This window comes from Nelumbo lutea, chromosome 3, assembly GCF_056320005.1.
Source record: "Nelumbo lutea isolate HS-2025 chromosome 3, American lotus-T2T, whole genome shotgun sequence".
Lineage (NCBI taxonomy): Eukaryota > Viridiplantae > Streptophyta > Magnoliopsida > Proteales > Nelumbonaceae > Nelumbo > Nelumbo lutea.
The window spans coordinates 12,763,895-12,786,035 of NC_142686.1; the positions used below are offsets into that span (position 1 = coordinate 12,763,895).

The 22,141-nt window shown below is 39.7% G+C and overlaps 1 protein-coding gene across 1 annotated transcript in view; it reads right to left on the minus strand.

Moving 5' to 3' along the window:
• Nucleotides 1–22,141, minus strand: part of LOC148863015 (DDT domain-containing protein DDR4-like) — a 31,971-nt gene that overhangs the window by 4,033 nt on the left and 5,797 nt on the right. The window contains exons 3-7 of the mRNA XM_088978977.1: nt 21,287–21,373; nt 21,130–21,167; nt 20,961–21,042; nt 20,643–20,749; nt 20,349–20,505 (exon numbers count right to left, since the gene is read on the minus strand). Coding sequence (XP_088835103.1) covers nt 20,349–20,505; nt 20,643–20,749; nt 20,961–21,042; nt 21,130–21,167; nt 21,287–21,373 — 471 coding nt within the window. The remainder of the gene's footprint in view (nt 1–20,348; nt 20,506–20,642; nt 20,750–20,960; nt 21,043–21,129; nt 21,168–21,286; nt 21,374–22,141) is intronic.

Below are 22,141 nucleotides of genomic sequence, written 5' to 3' on the forward strand. Positions count from 1 at the left end.
CGGTTCTCCCCTGTCCCGAACCGATGTATATATATTCAATAAATTTACATATAATATTTATAATTTCTAAATGTCCAAAAGGATCATTTCACTAAGGTTTTGAAGAAATGAAACCCTAAGACAAAACAAAACAAGCAAAATGCCAAAACTATTCATTTCCCTCACCCCCCTCTTTCTCAGTTCTCTAGTATCGACCGACGACTCCAACCTCCAAGTCTTCAAGTGTCATGCTTCAGGTATGCTCTCTCCTCCTCTCTTTTCCCCTTTTCCTCCATTATTCCTTTAATCTCTTCACTTTTTCACTCAATCACTCTCACTCTCCCTTTCACAATTTCACTCAATCTCAATACTCGTTCGGCCTCAGATCTATTGAGCTCCAAGAAACCAAACTCTAATTTGTACCAAACTATTGAGTGTACCTAAGAATGTGAGGCCACAAGTAGCAGTAACATCTGCTGGTGGAGGCAACAATGACAGTGATGCCTAGTGGAGTCCGACCAGTGGAATCTCAGGCAAAATAACGATGACAAAGCATTGCAATAGTGAGTCTATGTCACAACCGATAGGTATGTCTCATGCCTAAAATTAGTGTCTTTTTTTGTCTTGTTCAACATTACAACAGAAAAACCTATAGTTTGGTTGTGATTCATCTCCATTACTTGATAGAGATTGGAAGTTTCTTTCCCTAGTTTTTTTTAGTTCTTCTCGCAGGGAACAATCAGGTCAGACCCGATCAATGTTTTAAAACGCGGAGGCATGACACGAGGCATTCCACTACCTAGAGGTGTGAGGTGTAATTCAGAATGCAAGAGGCGTAAGCCTCCCGAACACAAGGAGGCGTAAGCCTTCTTAAGAGAAGGGGGTTAGGAGGAGGATGAAGAGGAAGGGGGGATCTCATTTTTTTCTTTATTTTTATTAAAAGTCTTTTATATTAAGAAGAATAAAGACGCATAATAGTAGTTCAAAGGGGGGTCTTGTCAAAGCGAAGGGGCAGGGGACAAACCATTTTCTTTCCCCTTATCTTTTCTTCCCTTCCCTTTCCTTTTCTTTTCTTTCCTTCTCTCTTTTTTTCTTCTCCTTCCTTTCCTCTTCTTTCCCTTTCTTTTCTTTTCCTTTCCTTTTTTTCTTTTTTCTTTTTTTTTTCTGTATTTTCATATCAAGTGTGCATGAGGCGCAAGAGGCGTACGCCTCTAGCACGCCTCATGAAAGCACCTGAGGCATACGCCTCAAAGGTATCAGCGTCTCTGGCATACGCCTCAGGGCGTTTTGGGAGCGCCTCCAGGCATACACCTCCCACGCCTACACTGGACCCGATAGACCTGAGAATCGGTTGGTCTGGTTCTGGGTCTAAAATTACAGACCCTAAGGGTCTGGTTCAGTTCTGGGACCTTGATATTTCTTATCGGTTCAGGACCGGTTCTACCCTATCCCAGCCCAAACCCAACCCATTCACAGCCCTACAAGAAGATGATACTTCTTTTGATGAAGTTGAGAGTTTAAGTGAGGCATATGAACAAGTTCTTATTGATGAAACACACTATATCGTCAAGGCATTTGACTTGAACAAAGTGGTTGATGCGACAGCTGAGGTAGGTAAAACACTGGGTCTAATTGTGTTGGGAGGTGAACCTTTACGAGAAAAATGTTTCAAGAACTAGAGGATCGCTACAAGATGCTTGTAAGGAAGAATGGTGGAGATTTTCAAGTGCATCCCCTTTGGCTGATGAGAGATATATTGACTTGAGCACAACTAGACCAGAAGAATTGGATAAAGAAAAAACTAAAGCAATGGTTGATGACCAATTTTTTTAGAAGAATACAGTTCTGGAAGTGAAAAGGATTAATGAGAACCCTCAAAGTTCATTGGAATCCAGGAAGTTTGGTGTAGCAAATGGAAGACTTAATCAAAGAAAACATAGGGATGTCTTGGTTTCAAAGGCTTTTGCTAGACTAAAAGGGAGTCACTTTGGAATTGGACCAAATAGGAAGGTGTCAAAGTTCAAGAAAGCTTCAAGAAGATTTTAGTGGTTTAGTGGATCAAAGGCCGTAGCTTCTGTGGATTTTTTTGGCTTTGGTCTTGTCGAGTAAGGATGTTTGCTAGTGGGGTTTGTTGTGGTTCTGTACTTCGTCTTTGATGGCTTTATTTATTGAGTTTTGTTTGTTTGAGCTGTCTTTTGGGGTTTTGTTGCCAAGGGGCTTGTGTTGTGGTGTTTTGTAGTTTCTAGTTTTATTGGTTTCATTGAGAATAGATCGGCTTAGAGTGTTTGTGTGGGTTTTGAAGTTTTGTTTTTTTATTACCCCCAAAAAATAGTTTTGATCCAATGCACTACCTTGCTCTGTACATTTTCCTTCACCATAGTAGAAATTACTAATTGTAGAATTAGTCAAGTTTCTTGTGAAAGGAAAGAGAGGGAAGATGAAGATTTCAGAAGTAGAGAAGAAATGAGAAGAAGAAAAGAGTAGGAAGTCAACCGGGATTATAAAATTAACCCTAGCCACCTACCTCTCATTATATTTATACTTAACTTAAAGGATGAGATATTACAAAGAAAAGAGTAGGAAGTCAACCGGGATTATAAAATTAACCCTAGCCGCCTACCTCTCATTATATTTATACTTAACTTAAAGGATGAGATATTACAAGGATGCCCTTAGTAGGGCGGCCACTAATATAGTTGAACAATCACAACTTACAAAAAAAACATAAACTAATGGGCCTAAAGTCCAACAACTTCCTAAATAAAAAACAAGCCGGACCAACTCAACACTCCCCCTCAAGTTGTGAGTAAATGTCACACATTCCCAACTTGCGTAGATCATGCTCCAGCTTCTTCTTTGCAACACCTTTTGTGAGAACATTAGCGAGATGCAGATCAGAAGCAATGTATGGAAGACAAACTTCTCCAGAAGTTACCCTTTCTCTGATAAAATGTCTATCCACTTCAATGTGCTTAGTTCAGTCATGTTGGACTGGGTTATGGGCAATGTTAATTGTTGCCTGGTTATCACAGTATAGCATCATAGGTTCTTCTGCATGACCACCAATTTCTTCTAATAGGGAATGTGTCTAGAGAAGTTCTGAAACTCCATGTGCCATAACCCTGTATTCAGCTTCAGCACTTGATCTTGCCACCACTGTTTGTTTTTTACTCTTCCATGAGACAAGGTTACCCCCAACAAGGGTGCACACCCCTGAAGTTGATCTCTTGTCATCAAGGCATCCTACCCAATCTGCATTTGTATAAGCTTCTAGTTTCAACTGTCCATAATCAGTAAACAATATGCCTCTGCCCGGGTGTCCCTTCAGATAAGCAAGAATCCTATCAAAAGCCTCCCAATGCTAGACTCGTGGAGCATGCATGTATTGACTTATTACACTTACTGCATAGGAAATGTCCGGTCTTGTCATACACAAGTATAGCAGCCGGCCCACAAGTCTCTGACATCTCCCAATGTCCTTTACTAGTTCACCTTCTGATGCATTGATTTTATGGTTTTGATCAATAACGGTGTTGATTGCCTTTGTTCCAAGCTTCCTTATCTCTTGAAGAAGATCGAAAACATACTTCCTGTGAGAGATAAAAATTCCATGTTTTGATCTTACAACTTCAATGCCAAAGAAGTATCTCAATTCTCCAAGATCCTTAATTTCAAATTTTTTATGTAGGTTCCTTTTAGACCATCATCTCACTCAGATCATTCCCGGTGACAACAATATCATCCACATAAACAATTAGGACTGACACCAAAGATCCCCTTCGCTTCACAAATAAGGTTTGATCGGATTGAGTCTAAGTGTAGCCAAAAGCAATCAAGGCCTTTCTGAATCTATCAAACCATGCTCTAGGAGATTGTTTCAAGTGACTTCTCAAGCCTGCATACCTTTCCCTTTTCAGTATCATTGTAAAAGCCAACAGGAAGATCTATATACACTTCTTCCTGCAGATCCTCATTTAGGAAAGCATTCTTCACATCAAGTTGAAACAAGGGCCAAGAGTATGAGGCAACAAGAGAAACAAGTATCCGAACAGATGTCATCTTTGCAACTGGTGCAAAGGTCTCTAAGTAATCAATGACATAGGTTTGTGTGTACCCTTTTGCAACAAGTCTTGCCATGTTTGATTCTTAATCAAAGCTGCCATCTCTTCTTGCATAGTTGTCTTCCACTCAGGTTTGGAGAAAGCCTCACTGAATCAAGAGAGGAATACAATGAGCAGTACACTTTCTCTTCCCTTTTCTGAGAGCAATAGGGAGGACAAGGTTATCTGTAACAGTGTTAATAGGATCAATGGGAACTGAAACAGTAGCGGGACCAAGAGAAATACCTGAATCCATGTCAGCCGAATCTGGAGTCTCTAAGGAATCGATAGGAAGTGATGTGAGTTCTGCTGTAGTGGAATCAACTTCATTGTGAAGTCTCTGTCGTAAGTAATGCTGAGAAGCAGAACGCAAATGAGGTGGCAAGGTAGGTGACACAGGGTGGTGGTCAAGCACAAGTGTAGACATAGGAACTGGAACTGGGAGAGGAATAGACTGCTGACTCACCTCCCCAAAACACTCCCCTGAGAAGGATTCTTTGAAAAGAAGTACGTGGATTTAAAAAATGTGACATCCATAGTAACATACCGGCTCCCAGAGACTGGATCATAGCAGTAGTACCCTTTCTGATTCTCTGCATATCCAAGGAAGACACACTTCTTTGCCTTGAGATCAAGCTTCGAGCGGAGAGGACCAAGGATATGTGCAAAGCAGACACACCCAAACACCTTGAGAGGAATAGGAAACATCTCCCCCGAGGACAAAGGAGACTAAATGGGGTGCTGAATCCAAGTATACGAGAGGGCACCTTGTTAATCAGATGTACTGCTGTGAGAATTGCATCACCCCAAAACCGAACTGGAACTATAGATGTGATCATCATGCTTCTTGCAATCTCAACAATGTGTCTGTTCTTCCTTTCTGCAACACCATTCTGCTATGGACTACAGGGACAACTGCTCTAATGGACAACACCATATTCTAACAGATATAAGGCAAGGTGTCTTTCAAAATATTCCCTGGCATTGTCGGATCTGAACACCTTTATTCTTGTTCCGAACTGTGTTAGTACCATTTGATGAAATTACCTTACCAAGGATGGTACTTCATCGTGGGATTTCATCAGGTAAATCTAAGAGTATTGTGAGAAATCATCCACAAATAAGAGAAAATAGCGATAGCCTCCCATAGAAGGAACATGGTAAGGGCCCCATACATCCGAATGAATAACACCAAAAGAAGAACATCTTTTATTACTAGGTTTAAATGAATGTCTATAATGCTTTCCAAGTTGAAAACCTTCACACTCCAGACTTGACAAACTAACAGACTCAAAAAGTTTTAAAAACAAAAAACTCAAAGAAGAAAAAGGTAAATGGCCCAAATAATTATGCCAAAGCATAATTTGACCCACAGACCCCAACTCACTATCCCTGCTGACATGATGACTCTGATGGTAAGGGCCCCACACATCCGAATGAATAACATCAAAAGAAGAACAACATCTTTTATTACTAGGTTTAGATGAATGTTTACAATGCTTTCCAAGTTGACAACCTTCATACTCTAGACTTGACAAACTAACAGACTCGAAAAGTTTTGAAAACAAAAAACTCAAAGAAGAAAAAGGTAAATGGCCCAAACAATTATGCCAAAGCATAATTTGACCCACAGACCCCAACTCACTATCCCGGATGACATGATAACTCTGATGAGGAGGAAGTACATCCAGAAGGTAGATTCCATTCACTTCACGACCACTCCCAATCATCCTCTTTGAATCCAGATCCTGCAAAATACAATGACCAAGAGAAAAATTACTGAGTAGTTCAGGTTCTTAGTCAATCTACTAACAGATAACAAATTAGTGCTCAATCTAGGAACATGAAGGACAGAGGGTAAAGAAATAGAATCACTAATCTTGACAGATCCCTTCCCAGCAATAGGAACATGAGATCCATCAGCCGTGGAGACCCTATCTCTGCCAGAACAGAGCTAGTAAGTTGAAAAATAGTAGAGCTCTGGGTCATGTGCTCTGAGGCTCCATAATCTATAATCCAAGGAGGTCCCTCCTTACCTGAGGTAGAAACATAATTTGCAGTGACGTGTGAACTACCTGTGTGAGCAAAGTAGAGTGGACTCCACCAGTGCCACATGTACCTTGTTGTTTGCTTGCGGCTGAACTGGAACTAGTTGTATCCCGCTGGTTCAGAAGTAACCCATACCTCTCAAGTTCGGTCCTTACTGCAACAACTGCAACAGACTCCAGAGCAACTGTAGTAGGAAGGGCCGGAATGTCACCAGTAACTACCGTGTGTGCATTTCCCTTCTTAATTTTCAATCTAGTCGGCACAAGATGTGGGTGAAGCTTCCAGCAAGTATCTCGTGTGTTTAGGCTTCTTACAGTAGTCACAGATCAAATCTCTTTTATCTTCCTTCTTGATTTCACTGCCACCCCGATCTCCACTTTGTTTAGGTTTCACAACACTTACCATGGCAGATTGATCAGGAATAAGGTTTTTCATCATCACATCTCTCCCGCACTCCTCCCCTGACACAAAGGCATATGCTTGGGAGAGAGTAACATTGTCCCTAGAAAGAAGTCGTCGTGCAATATCATACTCAGGATTAAGGCTAGCAAGAAATTCAAACACCCTATACTTCTCTAGATGTTTCTGATAGGTAGTTGCATCTTTAGTGGTTTCCCAAGAAAATGTCTCTAAATGGTCAATCTCCAGCCACAGGGTTTTAAGGGCTGAAAAATAGGCCGCAACAGATTTATCTCCCTACCTTGTAGAAATAATCCGACTTCTCAACTGATAAGCCTTAGTAGCATTCTCCCTCTGTGAATAGGTTTCTGCAATCCCATCCCATATTTCCTTAGTTGTATTTGCCCATAAAAAAAATTTACTTATATGGAGCAACATGGAATTACACAACCAAGTCATCACCATATAATTCTCCTGTACCCACCGGGAGTTGCTAGTTTCGGGCTTCACTTCTTCACCAGTGATATACCCTAATTTCCCACGAGCACCAATAGCCATCTTTGCAGATTGTGACCATTCTAAGTAATTTGCACCATCCAACCTAACTGTAGTAATGGTCCCAACCCCGAAAGGGTCTCCAGCACCTCTTCTCATTGGTCTTATTTCACTCCCAGGCTTATTTTCAACTCTGTGTCCCTCCATGCTTCTCAAAAAATGTAAAGAAAATAACTGAAATTTGCAACAAGATCAAACAAAACACTTTTTGGAACCAACAACACCTTTTTGGTGTCCTAGACTTTCTTCCCACAAAAGATTCCTTTTCTGTGGGACGGGAGAAGAGAGAGAAGAGGCAGCCACTCTCTCTAGAAGCCTCCAAATCAAGCAGGACTTGAATCGCCCCTTACAAAAAACTCCAAGGATCTCTAAAAAATTAGGTTGCCACTTCCTAAGTCAAAATTGAAGAGTCCAACAGAAACAGGACTCTCCACCTTTCTCCAATTTTTCCTGATTTTGATGAGAGACCCCAGACAAGCTACAGGGCACACAGATCCACCAAAAAAAAATCCAAAAACTGGGCTTACCTGAGAGCTTCGACCAGCCTCTTAAATCACCATGCAGTTGGCCGATCTAGAGTTGCATGAGAGAACAACTTCAAGGAACCTTCTACCCACTCTGATACCAAGTAGAAATCACTAATTGCAGATTTAGTCGAGTTTCTTGTGAAAGGAAAGAGGGGGAAGATGAAGATTTCAGCAGTAGAGAAGAAAGGAGAAGAAGAAAAGAGTAGGAAGTCAACCAGGATTATAAAATTAACTCTAGCCGCCTACCTCTCATTATATTTATACTTAACTTAAAAGATGAGATATTACAAGGATGCCCTTAGTAGGGCGGCTACTAATATAGCTGAACAGTCACAACTTAAAAAAAATAAACTAATGGGCCTAAAGCCCAACAACTTCCTAACTAAATAAAAAACAAACCGGACCAACTCAACAACAATATTGAAAGAACTTTTCTTTTCCTACAATAACTTGTTGTTCCTCTCTCCCCAAATTACCCACAAAGCTGCCTTCTGCAAGCATCTCCACATCACCTTAGTCCTCTTGGTTCTCTCACCAAGGAAAAAAGATCTTCTAAAAAGGGAGTCCATCTACATGTAAAAAGGTAGAAAATCTAGTCCCAAATATCGGTCAGAAACTGACAGGAGATTAATAGATGGTGTATGGATTTCCCACTTGCATAACACAAAAGACAGGCATGAGGAGATAAACACCAGTTCTTTTGTAGCACTTTCATACCCGAAAGGCATGAAAATTTTATAACCAATCAATTGGTAACACAAAAGTGGTAATTCACTAGTTGGTGTTAATCAAAATTCAAGGGGGAGGGGGGGAGTTGATTGGTCAAAGATCTTCTAGTATCATAACTTCCTGGCATCATAGATTTGCCCAATTTTAGACTATTTACTTTTATATTATTTTTAAAGTAGTTAATGATTAAATATCTGTGTGCACCCATGTCACATGCCAAGGAAATAGTAGCATCAAAATGCTGCCAGGTCCAATGGGAACTGATTCTTCAATAGGCACTATTTGCATGTAGGTATGCAAATGAACAAATCTACTATTGGCTTGTTTTCTAGGTAAGCTTGTATGAGCCAAGCCAAACCAAGCATGAGCAACCACCTTATGGCAGGCAATTCTCCCCATGAATATAGCATTCAAGTGTGCACCATGAGCAACCACCTCAGCCATGGTTACCCAATTTTTGCTTTCAAGAGATCCAGACCCATCAATAAAAGAAGTAAATCCATTCATTATATCATACAATTTTATGTAGTTAATAATTTACTTGGACTCTGACCGAACAGATAACTAGAATGCTCACGGGATCACCATTTCAAACCACGGAAACCGCCATTTAACTAGGATCTAAAAAAGGTAAATGGGTCACCTGTTCAACCATCCGGTCCAGCCTGAGTCTGACAACACGAGTTAATATATTAGATATAATACATATGTGTATTATAACTTACTGCTGGCCTATTTCTTTCATTTTAATAAATTGCCTCCTACCCATAAAATATGTTAGTTGTGACTCTTATTGCAGGCTCTATAAAATATATATATATATATATATGGGCTTAAATGGGCCTAAAATCAGTTTGTGAATTAACTGAGCCAAATCTAGCACAAGCCCAAGTTTTAGAAACATTGAGCAAGCAAAGCATAAGCTCACTACTTAAGTGAAAATCCCTTGTCAAAACTCCTAAAGCATACACATCTTAAATGAACAGATAACAATTGAGATACTCTAGGAAAAGGATGTTCCCAATTTCCTACAATACTTTCCTGAACAGCCAGAACAATATATAATTGAGATAATCCAGCAAATGGCTTGGCGGATGCCTTAGTAAGACAAGGTGTTGTAGGGAGAAGCAGCTATTCTGGGGGCACTAAACAGTCTAGAAAAATAAGAAAATAAAAATGAGCAAAATATTTTCAGTACATGGAGCAGATTCTTCAAATTGTAACTTAATAAGTCAAATAGTTTATCGACTCACAGAAACCTGACATGATAAAACTCATGCATCAACAGAAATTTAGTTCCAGATTCCCCAGATAGCTTAACAGAAGAGCAACTTGATATATATTATCTCACAAACTGAAGACACTAAACCCCTTTGTTCATTATTGACACTATAATAATAACAGTATTAACCCTCACATGAAACAAAGGAAACCCCTTTTTTTAACAAGTATATATTTCCCCATTCTGCTTGACTTGTGTTCTTAAAGTTTCCCACTTTGTCTGCCCAAATATCAAGGTCATTGACCATCATACCAGAACAAAGTGCCTTACACCTTCACCAAACAAGAATACCAATCCAGTATTAAGTATTGTTAAGAACAAGTTAGAAAAGCAGTTTTGTTGGTAAAATACAAGCATATCTATCAAGAAGAAAACAAGCTGTTGACTATCTAGCAAAGGCAAGGGACATAGAGGACAGCACCAATGCAAATCTGGATTAACTGGCATTTGATGAGTGTATTAGGGGCTGTTTAATCTTAATGCTCCATGTCAGCCATGCACTCAGGAGTTAGAGATTGGAGTAGTTGTGGGGCATCTACACTTGATCACTGATGACTGATGTGGGGCATTATTATTGGTTAAACATCCCCTAAAACAGCCATCAAGTGCATGAAAATCTGAAATCTACCAACAATGTATAGAATTTGAGGTGGACTACCCGCTACCCCCCAGTTTATGGTCCAATTCTGGCTTGGAATAGTGCCAAAAAATTGTCATTTCAGAAGAAAGGATATTTTACCAATTTAGCATCAATAGGATTAATAATTTTATCTCCAATGCAGTTCTTTCAGCCTATATTATCTTTCTCCCATGCATAAGACAAACAGGGTTCAGAAGGTTCCTAAATGACCTTCTGAACAGAAAGTAGCTTGCATTCTATGCTATACATAGCTCCTAGCATCTTCATTTATATTAATGATTTAAAACAGCATAAAAAACCAGTATTACCCCTACTGCTTACATAAGCTAAAAATAACAGAAAATAACTACCACCTAATCCAACTAACATACTAGCAGCAATATAAATAGACATGCAGCAGTGGAGATCACATTATTGTTCTACATCTCTACACTCTCCCTCAAATTGGGAGTAGATATTAGTCATTTCCAACTTGCATAAGTCAGTCTCCAATTTGGTCTTTGTAACTGCCTTAGTGAAGAGATCTGCAAGCTGCATATTGGAGGCGATGTATGGATTATGGGAAATGTTAATAGTTGTCTGATTATCACAATACAGCACCAAAGGCTTCTCATAAGCAATACCCAACTCATCAAATAGGGATCTCAACCATAATACTTCAGCCACACCATTTGCCATAGATCTGTTTTCAGCTTCAACACTTGAGCGAGCAACAACATTTTGTTTCTTACTTCTCCAAGATACAAAATTCCCTCCTACAAAATCAGAATACCCATAGGTAGATCTCCTATCATCAACATACCCAGCCCAATCAACATCTGTGTAAACTTCTATTTTCATGTAACCATTATCCTTGAAGAGTATACCTCTGCCTGGACACCCCTTCGAATAAGCCTATTTCCTCTCAACTGCAAATAGGTGAGTAGTTCTGGAGGAATGCATATTCTGGCTAACAACACTGATTGCATAAGAAATGTCTGGTCATGTGAGGCAAAGATAGAGTAGTTGCCCAACCAACTGTTGAAACATAACTTGATCTAGCAAAGGCAAGGGATATGATATATAGGACAGCACCAATGCAACTTTGGATTAGCTGCATTTTGATGAGTGTGTTAGGGGCTGTTTAAACTTAATGCTCCATGTCAGCCATGCACTCAGAGTTAGAGATTCAAGTGGTTGTGGGGCATCTACACTTGATGGCTGATGACTGATGTGGGGCATTATTATTGGTTAAACATCTCCCCAGATAAAGATAGTGTAGTAAACAGTGAGGACAGGCCAATTGTGTGGTCAAATGCACCTAAATCTATAACCCAACAAGGTTCATTGTTACTTGGGGTTGTGGCATGATATGTTGAAGCCCTTGTACCTGAATGAGCAGATGCTGAAGTGGGAGTAACAAATGTTGTAACTAGTGGTTGAGATGAGAATGCTGAAGTGCCAACTTCACTTTCCAACTGAGTCAGAGCAACTCGGAACAGCCAAAGTGTTTAGGGATGTGGCTCTTGTGTTGGATGAGAGTGCACCATCAGTAGTGATAGCCACATTGGCATTCCCCATTTTGTTTATGAGTATTGCTAGAATTAGATGTGGATATAACTTCCAACAGGTGTCTTTGGTATACTTCGATTTCTTGCAATGCTCGCATACTAACTCCCTCCTATCCTCCATATCCCTCTCCTTGTCACCCCCAAACTTTGGTTTCACTGCTGCTAAGGCTGATTCCATAGGTTGATATTGCAACATAACTTTTCTCCTACTTTGCTCACTATGCACTAAGAATAGGCTTGATTGCAACACTTTCCCCTTGATTTTTAAACTCCATTCCTACCTGTTTTGACTGTTGCTACAGTAGTCCGAACAGGAAGAGGAGAAGAAGAAGAAGAAGAAGAAGAAGAAGAAGAAGAAGAAGGGTCTGTCGAAAATCTGATGGATTACCCATTCAGTTGACCCCCTTAATCTATATTAGGTTCTAATCATAGTTACAAAGACATAAATGACCTTACTTAAGTGTGGGGCAGAGTAACTCTAATAACACTACCACATAAGCAAGTTACTTAATAAACAAAATAAGACTAAACTACCCCTATTCGGCACATCTTAACACTCCCCCTCAAGCTGGAGAATATATGTCATATAATCTCAGCTTGTTACATAGATAGTTCACTTTCCCTGAGCTTAGAGCTTTTGTAAACAAATCTGCCCACTGGTCATTGGAACCTTCTCTCTCACAAAGTGGCAATCAACCTCTATGTGCTTTGTTCTCTCATGAAAGATAGGATTGGATGAGATATGTAGTGCAGCTTGGTTGTCACAGTACAATTTCATAGGTTTATCCCTATATTCGGCTTCAGCACTAATTCTGGCTACAACCGTCTGTTTTTTACTCTTCCATGTCACAAGATTTCCTCCCAGAAATGTGCAATAGCTGTAGTAGATCTTTTGTCACTCACTGAGCCTGCCCAGTCTGCATCTGTATACCCAACTACTTCAAGTTTTCCTCCTGGTTTATACAATAGCCCACGGCCTGGAGCACCTTTCAAATACCTCATAATTCAAAGAATTGCATCCCAGTGAGGTATACGAGGGTTCTACATGAATTGGCTCACCACACTTATTGCAAAGGAGATGTCGGGTCTCGTGATAGTCAGATAGTTCAGCTTTCCCATTAGTTGTCTATACCTTCCAGGATCTTCAAATATTTCTCCTGTATCACTGCTCAACTTAACATTTGGTTCCATAGGGGTCTCGGCCGGTTTTGCACCTAACAGTCCTGTTTCTTCCAATAGATCAAGGACATATTTCCTTTGGCACAGATTCACACCTTGTTTTGACCTGGCAACCTCTATTCCCAAAAATACTTTAATGTTCCAAAGTCCTTTGTTTGAAAATGATTTTGCAGAAATACCTTTAGTATGCCAATCCCCAATTTATCACTACCAGTGATGACAATATCATCCATATAGACCACTAATAAAATCTTCACAGCTTCTGAGTCATAGCTGAACATTGAGTGATCAACCTGGCATTGCTTCATTCCAAAACTCTTCACCACTTCGTTGAGCTTCCCAAACCAAGCACGTGGAGATTGCTTCAACCCATAAATTGCTTTCTTCAGCCTGCACACCTTACCACCCTCCCCCTGAGCAACAAACCCAGGTGGTTGCTCCATATATACCTCCTCCACTAGATCACCATGGAGGAAGGCATTCTTTATGTCAAGTTGAAGGAGAGGCCAATCATACATAACTGCCAAGGAAATTAGGACACGAACAGAACCAATTTTAGCCACCGATGAGAATGTCTCCATATAGTCCACACCATACACCTGTGAGTAACCTTTAGCAACAAGTCTGGCCTTCAGACGCTCCACACTACCATCTGGCAAGTATTTCACAGTATACACCCATTTACAGCCCACAGCATGCTTCCCAGATGGAAGAGTAGTAAGTTCCCACGTTTGAGTATGTTGAAGAGCAGAAAGTTCCTCCTCCATTGCCCGCCGCCATCCAGGTGAACTAAGAGCTTCTTGAACATTGTTAGGTAGGGAAATAGAAGATAAAAGTGAAACAAACTGGCGATGCGATGCAGAAAGACGAGATAATGAAACAAAATTGAAAATGGGATGGAGTGTGGAACTACGTTTACCTTTCCGTAAGGCAATGGGTAGGTCAAGATCTGAAGGTTCAGCAATAGGAGCCATGAGAGGATCCGCATATGAGGTAGAAGCAGGAGGGGCCGGTGTCGTTCAACGTGTATACACTTGTCGGATCGGTGGTCGTTCAGTGGTGATCTGCACTGGATGAGGAGATGAGTCTACTCCAATAATAGCCTTTGGAACTGAATCACTGACAGGAAGAGGAAGAGGAGGTAAGGGTGAGGACAAGGGTGCTTCATGACTGGAGAAGAAGGGGACAGACTCAAAAAATGTGACATTAGGGCAGACATAGCACTTTCGTGCAATAGGATTGTAACACTTGTACCCTTTTTTAGTCCGAGAGTAGCCAAGGAAGACACATTTAATTGAGCGTGCATCTAGCTTGTCTATTCCAGGACTCAGATTATGAACAAAGCACACACAACCAAAGACACGAGGAGTTAATGGAAACGGAGATAAAGTGGGAAACAAGATGGAGAAGGGGGACCGACCATGAAGAATAAAAGAGGGCATCCGATTAATGAGAAAACATGCAGTGAGTATAGCATCACCCCAAAACCGTTTAGGAACATGCATGTTGTGAAGCATAGACCGAGCAATTTCAAGAAGATGACGATTCTTCCGTTCAGCCACCCCATTTTGTTGAGGGGTGAAAGCACATGAGGTTTGATGAATAATGTCATGTTGTTCTAAATACTGTTGAAATGCAGTAAGAATGTATTCACGACCATTATCTGAACGGAGAACTTTGATTGGAACACCAAATTGTGTGCGTATTTCAGTATGGAATTTTTGAAAAATGGAAAATAATTCACTTCTTTCTTTCATTAAGTAAATCCATCAATAAAGGAGACAAAATACTTGTAACCATTATAAGACTCTATTTTGATCAGACCCCAAACATCTGAGTGAACCAAAGAAAAATGACTCAACATACAACTCTCAACTCTTGGACTGAAGGACACACGACGGTGTTTACCAAACTGACATGACTCACATTGTAAAACTGACAATTGACTCTGATGGAACCAACATCTTGAGAACCTTGAGAGATGGATGTCCCAGTCGACAATGCCATTGTAGAGGAGTAAGGGAAGTCTGAAGTGCAATTGAAGATCCACCGCCGTCAAGGTAATACAATCCACCAGCTTCATGCCCCCCACCAATCTTCTTCCCCGTCTTGAGATCCTGAAAAACACAAGTGGAAGGAAAGAAGGTAACAGAACAGTTAAGAGCTTTGGTTATTTTACTAACAGACATAAATTTGAATGGAAACTTAGGTACGTATAAAACAGATGATAAAGGGACAGAAGCCAAGTCAACATTACCAACACCACAGATGGGAGATGAGGACCCATTGGCAAATGTAACAATTTGTGGTGTGGAGGTTTCAGCAAGAGAAGAGAACACACCTGGAGTCCCGGTCATATGATCTGAGGCTCCAGAGTCAATAATCCATGAAGGAGTTTTAGATGACATGCAAGCGATACCTGATTGGGCATATGTGGCAGTGGTATGTTGTGAAGTAGTTCGAAAGAACCGTTCATACTCATCACGCGGAACACTCACCATCTCCCTCCCAGAAGTAGATGTAGATGTGGAAGGAGTTAGGTCTGCCAGTTTACTGTCACTAATAGCAACCTCGCCTGCTACAGCATGATTAGCCCATTTAGAGGGAGGGCCATGTAGATTATAACAGAAATTCACTGTGTGTCCATCCCTACCACAATGAGTACACTTCCTTGTAGAGTTATTTTTTCCTCTGCCACGGCCTCCCCCTGAGTCACGGCCACCCTTACCAATCATGGAATTGCCACGGCCCCCTCTGGAATGACCTCCCCCTCTTGTACTATGTCCACCACCTCTAGCTGTCACAAGTGTTGATCTATCATACTGTGTGGGATTCTCTATCTGGCCCAAAGAGATTCTACGAAGTCTTGAGAATACTTCCTCAAGTGTAGGAAGAGTAGAGCCCCCCAATATTTGAGCTCTAACTAGTTCATATTCCGACTTCAGCCCCACTAAAAATCTTGTAACATCTAGTTGCTCCCTTTGCTGTTGCTGAACTTAAATATCTGGAGTAAGGGGATGATAGACAGAGTTCATTCCTTATATTCTTCATGCAGGCATAATACTCTTCTAGTGTTTTGGTTCCTTGTTGCAAATCAAAGTACTCCTAATACAGTTGATATACTCTTGTTGTGTTATCTTGTCTAGAATATAGCTTCTTAGCATGCTCCCATATATCCTTAGTCGTATCAAGGAACATGAAATTGGCACTGATTTTGGGTTCCATACTATTCCATAGCCAAGTCATGATTTGAGCATCTTCTTGTTCCCAATCATCAAACCCTGGAGAGTCAACCGGTGGCTTCTCACCTCTAACATGCTTTGCTTTCTTCTTTGCCTTGAGAAAAACTTCCACGGATTTAGCCCATGGAACACAGTTCTCCCCATTTAGCTTAATTGAGGTCATTTGTACTCCTAGGTAGTCGGAAGAAATTACTACACTAGGTTTTTTATCATTGTAGCTATCTCCTATTGTTGCCATTGTACCTTTTCACAGTTGTCTCTAACTTTACTTCTCAGCTACAAGCTGATTGATGTTGTTCACAGTTTGATATTTCAGCCCCTATTGCAGCCTCTAAACACCACTGCTGACTTCACACACTTGTTCTTATTCACACTACTGCTGACTTCACACACTTATGTCTCACATAAGCATCAGTTTACATTCACTAATCACAAGTAGAGGCCCTCTTACAACCACTCAAGCACCACAACACAGTCAAATCTGTTGCACCCAGTTCAGACTTATTTAACACACTTAAGAGGGCATTACACAACCACAAGGAGTTCGGCAAGGTCACTGCATTCTACCTTATACCACTCAGCTACTGCCCTACAACAACTTACAGCATTCTACCTTATACCATATCAAGAGGGCATTACACAGCAACTTACAGCAGCCCTACACATTCGGCTATTACACAACAACTTACAGCAGCCCTACACATTCGGCTACTGCACACACAGCCCTTCCTAGGGCAACAATGAACCCAGTTCTCTAGGTTCCACTCAGTACAACAGCTTCTTGTAGGGTTTCTACCCAGAAATATAAGCAACACTAGAAGAAGAGAGAACCGACCTTCCTTTGAGAATATCAAGCAACCATTCACTATTGAAGTCACCTTCCTTGTTGAAGAAGGTTATGCGCAGCAGAGAGACAAGCTGTACTGTTTCTGACCTAGGGCGAACCAGTTCTCTCCATCGATTGATCAGAAACGAAAGTGAAGAGTCACGAACAGTGCTAAGGTGCTTTACCAACTGATTTAGGTCAGGAGCATTGCTCTGAATCCATGTTTTGACTGTTGCTACAGTAGTCCGAACAGGAAGAAGACGAAGAAGAAGAAGAAGAGAAGAAGAAGAAGGGTCTGTTGAAAATCTGATGGATTACCCATTCAGTCGACCCCCTTAATCTATATTAGGTTCTAATCATAGTTACAAAGACAGAAATGACCTTACTTAAGTGTGGGGTAGAGTAACTCTAATAACACTGCCACATAAGCAAGTTACTTAATAAACAGAAAAAGACTAAACTACCCCTATTCAGCACATCTTAACACTGCCATCTCTTTCAAGAAATTTATCAAAAGGAAACCCCTTTAATGCTGAAACATATGTAATTACACCCAGAAATTGCTAACAGCCGACCTAGAAGGTTGAAATAGGTCTAGCAATCACCCAGAAATATTGGAACAAGCCTAACAAACTTCTAGATACTAATATCACTCAATCTGAACTACTGAGACAGGTCTAACTATTACCCAGAAACTAATAACAGTCATAAATTTAGGGTTTAAATCTGAGAACCAGTCGTAGGTCAGAAAAAACCGTAAAAAATTCAGAGAAAATAGAAAACTTCACCGCTCCTTCCAGATTACTCAAATCAAATTCTGATTGAAGTCTATCTCAAAAACAAATTGAAACTTACCCAGAAAAGTCTAGCCACCACCTCCAATCCACAGTCTGAACCCTAATCTTGAATTTTCTTTCTTTCCTCTAAATCTTCCTGATCACTGGACACCTTCCAAGGCTCTACAATCCCTTGGACATCTGCTGCACTCCACCAGCAGTCTCCAAGAACCAGCCAATTGACTTATTTTTGCTAAAACTTCCAAACCTAGGAAGTTCTCATGCAATTGGCCTGATTAGACTCACATGAGAAACCCTAGGTTGGCTCTGATACCAAGTTGTCTAGTAAGACTACAATCAGTCTTAGTTTAGATCTGAATTAAACAAGAAATAATGCAGAGAATAAAAGAAAAAGAAGAAAAGAGGAGAAGAAGAAGAGAGAACACGAAGAGGAGAAAAGATTCAGAGAAGAGTGTGGGTCATAACTAAGATTGTCGCCCCACCCAACTATTTATATTAATGATTTAAAACAAGGTAAAAAACCAGTATTAACCCTACTGCTTACATAAGCTAAAAATAAAAGAGAATAAGTACCAACTAATCCAGCTAGCATACTAACAGCAATATAAATAGGCATGCAACAATGGTGACCACATTATTGTTCTAAATCTCTACAGATATGATGAGGCGGCTCAACTCGATTTGAGTGGTAAAGCAAAATATAGCCATCAATAACCGATAGCAGTGAAGGAAAACACACATATTTAGAATAATTTTTTTTTCAAAACTTGCTCCCACTTGCATCATTTCTAGGAAACTGTGGAAGGTTCAAAATGTTCCCATATTTTTTTTTATTAATTTAATTAACAGATTACAAGTACTTTCCAGAGTATAACAATATTGAAATGTCCCAGAATACAAGGATAATCAACCCTCTTTTTTAACAGAGCCAGCTATGGTTTTGCCCAAAATAAAGAAGGCCTATCAACTACTTTTTTGGCTAGAGCGTCTGCCAATCCATTTGCTGTCCTTTTAGTCCACCCAAATGTAGAGTTAAAGCTCTTAGCCAGTAAGTCAATCTCCCTGAATGCGAATCTATACTTTCATGGTGCTGAGTTTACTTGCTTAGCCCAAGAGATGACCAATAATGAGCCCCCTTCCACTTCCCAGTTTTTTACATCTCAATGTTTATTGGAATCATCAAATATTCATCTAGAGAAAATGCATAAAATAGATATCCTGAACAACCTTTTGATTATTTGTTTTTATCATGAAATCAAGCCTCAAAGATCCTACGTTTACCAGTTAAGTCTGACAAAAGCACAATAAAACCTAAAGCTTCCTTGTAGAAGTAGCGATGCCCTTCCCATTGAGAGTAATACCATACCTAGCAACTTGTCCTTATTCTGCACAGACTAATGTTTTAATGGATAAAAATTCATTCTGAGACCTGAGCAATACAGGTCATCAAATGTTATACAAGAAATATCATGTGTATGTCTTCTCCCCCACCCCCACCCCCGCCCCCACCTAGGAAAAATATAAAAACAGAAATTGAGATTTCAAAGAACTTGAGTTGGCAACAGGTCTGGAAGTTCTTAAGAGAAATTCAACAAGTACCATATTCTCAGCCAAGGAATGAAGTGGATGTTCCACAAACCACAGTAATTATGGAGACATATGGCTTCCCTTAGGAAATTTGTGATGACTTTTATGAGTTTAGATACTTAATTTAAAGTCAACTACTATGGATTTTGCCAGCTCATTCTTTATGAATTTCTTGAGAAATAGATTTATTTATTTATTTATGAAATAATTGGTCCTTTGGTCAAGAGGGGAAATGTGCAGTTCTTCTGTTACTGTTACTCAATGGAGCTGTGCAACTATTGTAATTTATTTATGAATTTAAAACCTTGTTGTCAAGGTAGATAGAAGAAAAAGTGATCTTTTCTCCAAAAAAGGCACAACAGATCAAGTTATATAATCAGACAAGTTCTTTAATCAATGAAGTCAAATCATAGGAACCAAGAAATTCTGCCTGGTTTGTTGCACTACAACATTTCTCCTCTCATTTTTTATTAAAAAGTAGTCTTAAATAACTAGTTGCAATTCCATTGGCCACAACCATTTTTGTCTCTACAATTACCATTATCTCTGTTCTCTACAACCAAATTATTTTCCACCATGATGTGTATTGCCATTATTGAAGGTACAAGTTGAAATTAACTCCATACATAAGAAAAGCTCATCTTAACTCTATAGACAGGGAACTTTGGTCATTGGAAAAAAGAGATGGTTGTTCTTGCATTGGGGTTAAAAAAAGGCATTCTCAGGTCTTTCAAGCTTGCATCAAGCAGGCTGTCCACAATTTATAAACAAGTTAATTGTGGGTAATTTTCCCTATATGAAACTATACTCAAAACTCAACAGTTCTCATGAGATAGAATGTCCAGCAGTAGCATCACATTGTCAACAAAAATAAACAATAAGAAGAAAAATCAAAACTAGAACTTACTGAAACTTCTTGGAATTCATCTAAGTTGGTTGCAACTGTTTCCCACTGGCAAGATATGATCGGAGAGGATGGCATCCCCCTTCCCTTTGGCTTTTTTACCTCAATTTTTCTAATCTCCCGATAGAGCCGATGACCAACAATAGGATCATCTTCATACCTACGCAAATGAGAAATGCACATCATATAAGCATCACAATCCATCAAACAAAATATGAAATCTTTGCACCAAATTTTGTTAATTATGCTTGATATCAGAATGTTAAAAAGGTTAAATTTCACATTTATTTAATTTACCAATATGAAACCCCATGTGAATCACCACCAATTCGTTCTTTACGAAATCCTGAAAGCTGAACACCATGCTTTATAGAGTTATCAATATAATTCCGGATATCTTCTTGCTGCAAAATGAGGAGCAAGGGTCAACCATTTCAATCTTTACATGCCCGCATACACATACGCACACAATGATAAAAATAACTAGAAGAACCGACTAAGGGTTTGAGAAGAATTTGTCATATCAGTCAATAATTTTCGGACAAAAAGCAGGGCCAAAAGTAGACATTTGGGTAGAGCATAAACCATAAGGATTAATTCCGGATGTAATAATACCTCTACACGGATGTCACAAAGTGCTTTCAAAATCACTGCACGAGTCCCAGGATCTAATGTCTTGTATACTTCAACCTCCATCCTTAACAAAATTAACATTATATGCATGTTAATGTGGGGGTAAGAGTATTAGCATATTTGTATACTTTGTGTATAATATATTACTCACCCATGCGATGCTATAATTGGTAGCTCACCCTCAGCAACCTGTGATAAAGTACAAGGCAATGTAAGCTCAAACATTCAAAGAAAATTGCATCCTGCATGTTGCAGCATGGACAAATGACAGGAGAGTGGGAAAAAAGAAGAGTACTAGAATTGCATACCCAATGCCACCAGTCCCTCAATTTTCTGCATAACACTGTAACCCAAGTAGCACGCCCTAGTGCCATGCGTGTAACAGGAGGAATAGCCTACAAGTGCATCAAAACATGATTGATGTGTAAAACAAGTACTAGTACTGCTTCTTCCACACTATAAAGCATACAAAAGTTTCCTCAAATTATACTTATACATGCCAAGTAGCTTCACTAGAACAGGTCATATTGCAATAGAGAATCATAAGGTGGATAGAGAGAGAGAGAGAGAGACCACTGATTAGAAGTAAACATTTTATGTATTAAAATGAACTACAACCATATGCAAGAACAGAAATGTAAGCATAGTAAAGCACATATAAGTGAACTCTTGTGTCAACAAACGAACCACAATAGACTAATAAACAAAACAAAACATTCAAAGATAAGTTAAAATGTTTGAAAGTGCATGCAACACAGCAATGCAGTATTAAGGTTTAACAGATGTATTTCCTTTCTGATTGATTATTGACTACTTATCCTTTTGGATTGTTTCTTTCCATGAAATCCCAGCAAAAAAAATGGTAATTTGCACACAGGAGCAATTTCTTAAAACATGGAGGTACGATTTGAGCCATTCCATTACCTGGAGGCATGAGGCACAGTTCAGAATGTATGAGTTATCAACCTGAATGCAAGAAGGTCTAAGCCTCCTCAAGAGTAGTAAGCTGCAAAAGGAGGTCTAAGCTTCTTTTTCTTAGCATGAACCACAGTTCAGAATGCATGAGTCTCACCTCGAGGCACCTTGTACAAATTCTAAAACAAGCAGAGAAGTAAAATACTAAAGATAGACACCTGCCAACTGGCCAATAGAAGCATGTCCAA